General features: G+C 38.4%; 1 protein-coding gene across 1 annotated transcript; it reads right to left on the bottom strand.

Moving 5' to 3' along the window:
• Positions 1-256: 256 nt before the first annotated feature.
• On the bottom strand, positions 257-2,536 carry LOC126886253 (uncharacterized). The gene has a single exon (XM_050653119.1). The coding sequence runs from the start codon at positions 2,534-2,536 to the stop codon at positions 257-259; it is 2,280 nt and encodes a 759-aa protein (XP_050509076.1).
• Positions 2,537-3,904: the final 1,368 nt, after the last annotated feature.

Raw genomic sequence — 3,904 nt, 5'->3', positions numbered from 1 at the left:
TTTTAAAAAATGAGTATATTCAATCAACTAAATACGCTAGTCTGAAGTATATTAAAATGATTAGTGGTATTAAAGGGAGATAAGAGGAATATAATAAAAAAGTGTTTGATTCAGATTTATTTATCAATATTGTAGTTATAATAAATAAATTAAGTTTTAAAATATAATTATATTTAATCAGCATACATCTTAAAGTTAATCAAATCATCAAGGATAAATGTAAAAATACTGGCTTTTCACATTTTTACTATTAAATCTAATCAACATCCATCTCAAGATTATTAATTAAATAGTGCCCCCACGGAAGCGTATCATAAGACTCAGGAAGGTGATATCTTTTATCATCATTGGGGCTGAGCGCAATCTTGCTTTGTGTTATGGTATAAACATGATGCTTATCTGAGCGTATTAGATTCTGCGAGGCTGTCTTTGTTGTAAAGGTATCTAAACACTCGACATAGTCCTCGAAGGTAATTTTAGTGTTTACAACAGATTTCTTAACCCCCTTCGCCTTCTTTGTCACACCATAATTTCTAATAATGATTTCAATCTCATCGTCCTCATATTCCTGATCTAACAACTTCATCCTCCTTTTTTTGATGTCATTATCTGTGATAGCTACTTTTGTCGTATATAATTTAGATCGGAGCCCTATGTAGTCAGTCATGATGCATCCATTATTCTCATCCTTCATCATACCCAACACCTTCTTGTTAACCTGAGGAATGCCATAACTATTATCTTTAGGATAGTCAGACGTGTCAAAGTGCTGATGGCAGTCTGTTTTCATAGCCTCATAGGGATCTTTTCCCCGTATCTCCACGATCACACTATCAGTATCTGTATAGCAAGTCGTAAAGTTCTCACCAAACCTTCTATCTAAATACCCATAGTGAAAATCGTAGATCGTGGTTTTAGCCAAATCCAATATACTCATGCCCACATATATTGGTTTATCTAACCATATTTCTGCTCTATGCATCTCGACAGCTACCAAGCTTTCATTAAAAATAGTAGCATTCTTAAACAGGGGACTGCTTATTCTAGCTGCAGCTCCGTAACGACCCTCCCATTCAGTAAGCAATTTAATATCAACGCGCTTGCGCACATTCTCCATGGTCTTGCCGAACACAGCATTGTTCATAAGCTTGAAGAGATTTTTCTCAAATTCATTTTTCGCTGCCTTCCGAAGATTTGTATTCAGGTCAATATACCTCTTTAGCCAAGAAGACTGCTTAAATTTCAGGGCTCGGTGAATCTTTTTGAGCACCAATCCGTGTGCTAGCGCTTGCTTCAAGGCCCTGTAATGAATTACGTATCTTTCTTTATCATGAACGGTAGCCATTAATTTGGTTTGCTCTCGCGGTCGTTTAGGAGGAAGCATAGTTTTAGGGTTTAATGATTGGGGGCAAAACGGAAGATCTTTATGACGATCGTGGATATGTTGGGGGTACTCCAGATCAACCTCGAGAAAATACCCTTCAGAAGCATCGTCTGGAATACTTAGAATATCAATGTTGGCATCGACCCACTCGAACCCTCCATACGGAAGGAATTGAGACATTGCCCAACCATATTGATTATTTACATCGAAATACATCAGATAGGAGTCGGGCTTTGAAGGATCGTAAGATGCCATATACTTGTTGTTGGCGTGAACGCGGCGTTTCGAGCATACTTGACTCAAACCACCGCGAATACCACGCTCCACAAACAAAAACATATCTGGATCTGTTAAGAGCTCCAGTTCCTGTTTTGTGTGCTTAAGCATTGCATCCCACGTGAAGCCGGGAAGAGTAAAGTAATGAGCTGGGTCAAGATTATATGTTTTGAGACAACTGGATCGAAATTGCTCAAAGACGTCTGCAAGAAGAAGAATGTCTGTTTTCATGTATAAATCTATATAATCACCGAGAGTGGAACAGGAGAATGACGACCAGACATCTTGAGCTCTACGATAATGCCGACGAGGACATGGTTTATCCTCAAGTTTATTGTAAAAAGACTCGATAGGAGGTAGAGACGTGTCACTAAATTTTGTAAATGAATCAATATAATCATATGGCATGATTCCTTTCTTAGTTAGAAGATAGAAATTCTCCTCAGGAAGCGAAGTATATTGGGAGCGGAGATTAGGATATTTTATCAAATAAGAAGAGAGCTTATCGAGAGAAGAAGCCATGAATCGAAAACTATCGACAAAACGGAATTTAATTCGTGCATCATCAATGTGTTTCGTAAAAGAGATATATTTTTCCTTAGTAATAGGAAGAAGATCTACGGGGCCTTTGATATGTGAAGCAATATCATTAACAATGAAATGGGCGTCATATCCGCTAAGGTTATGAAATATTACTGGGATAGTATGAGCATCTTTGTAATTAATGTTGCACCCTTCATGAGCTGCCCCTCTGTAGTTATTATCTGGAGTGAGGTGGTCGTGGTCCCGAACTTTCTTATCATCGAGGGAGAAGCGCTGCTCGCAGATATGGCAATGAGTGGCTGCCAGAAATTCACTCTCTTGCTGAGATGTCATATTTATATCATATGGGCACATAAAAACTGGAAAAACATTCTCGGCAAGTTGATTAAGTTCATCTGCGAACCATTTCATGCAATCCTTTCCTCGATATGATCTATAAAACGATAGGGTGAACGATATGAACATTTGAAGAAATACCCAACTGCTACAGGAATATGTTCTTGGTGTTCTGCATATACGGCGAAGGGGGCTTTAATCTTATTCCTGAAATTCTTAAATCTTAGCATTTTACGAGTTTCTTTTGGCATTTTGATGGCTGTTTCATTCATTCTATCACAATCGTCGGTATGGGCTTCTAGTTGTGCTGATGATGAAAATGGTTGTAAACACCTATCACATATAAAATCTGATCGCCCTTTACAGCATGTCTTATGAAAATTTAACTTTTCCTGTGATCGAAAGTAATGTAGGCAGGCATCACAGAAATATTTTGTTCCATTTTCATTGCTCAATTGTTTGGAAAGGAGGCGGGATAGATTTTTTATCCAAACGTAATGATATCTAATCGGACCTTGCTCATCATATTTATCTTGAACATGAAGAAGATTCACATGTTTATCCTTCTTGTTCTTTGTTAGGAAGGTTGGGAGGATCGTACTGTTCTTCTCCTTTTTCAAAATGTATACGTTGATTGAAATATTATTCTGCTTTTCAAAATTCGGAATCTGTTTGATGGTCATAGGCCACTGAATACCTTTAAGTTTTAATATGCTCGAGTAGTGCGGATAAGATGAGATTAAATCGATATGTTTAGTTGTAGGGTATAATGCTGATATGACAGCCCATGCAAAGCATGCCTCGTCATCGTTCTTAACATTGATACATGCCTTCTTTCGCTTTATGTGAGGGGGAAGTTTAATGTAGGAGGATCCAAGTTGCGGCGTAAATTTGTTAATGTTGACCCCCAGGTTAACAACTGCCTTTAGAGCCCATCCAGAATCGCGTTCTTGGAATTCTTCCAAGTCTCTGGAGATGGGCTCCACTACTCTCTTTTCAAACCACTCATCCAAGTTTGTGTCTTTGTATATGGGAGAGTTTGAAGTAGTGAAATACTTGGTTTCATTTAGGATCATATCTCCGCTGGCTACTTCAAATTCCCCACCAAATGCCATATTCACCTTTACTGCCTCATCAGTCTTAAGAGCGTTCTGAATTCGTCGCTTAAACAAAGCTTTGCAATCTACCAGGAAACTACTCGGGTCCTTGTGTTTAAGGTTTGAGATGACACCAGTCCGAATTCTTGAATTGAATGCAGATATAGAGTCATCCCATTGTACCCTCTTGTACGCAGTCTCCGGTCGAGAGTTAAGTCCCGCGCCCTTCTTCTGTTCGGCTTTTAGTTGGTTTCTTAATGTTTTCACC

Source organism: Diabrotica virgifera, chromosome 6, assembly GCF_917563875.1.
Source record: "Diabrotica virgifera virgifera chromosome 6, PGI_DIABVI_V3a".
NCBI classification, from domain to species: domain Eukaryota; kingdom Metazoa; phylum Arthropoda; class Insecta; order Coleoptera; family Chrysomelidae; genus Diabrotica; species Diabrotica virgifera.
This window is presented reverse-complemented; position numbering and strand designations above follow the sequence as displayed.

Coding starts and splice junctions, on each gene's coding strand:
- LOC126886253 (XM_050653119.1), bottom strand. CDS start 2,536: ATGACATCTCAGCAAGAGAGTGAATTTCTGGCAGCCACTCATTGCCAT.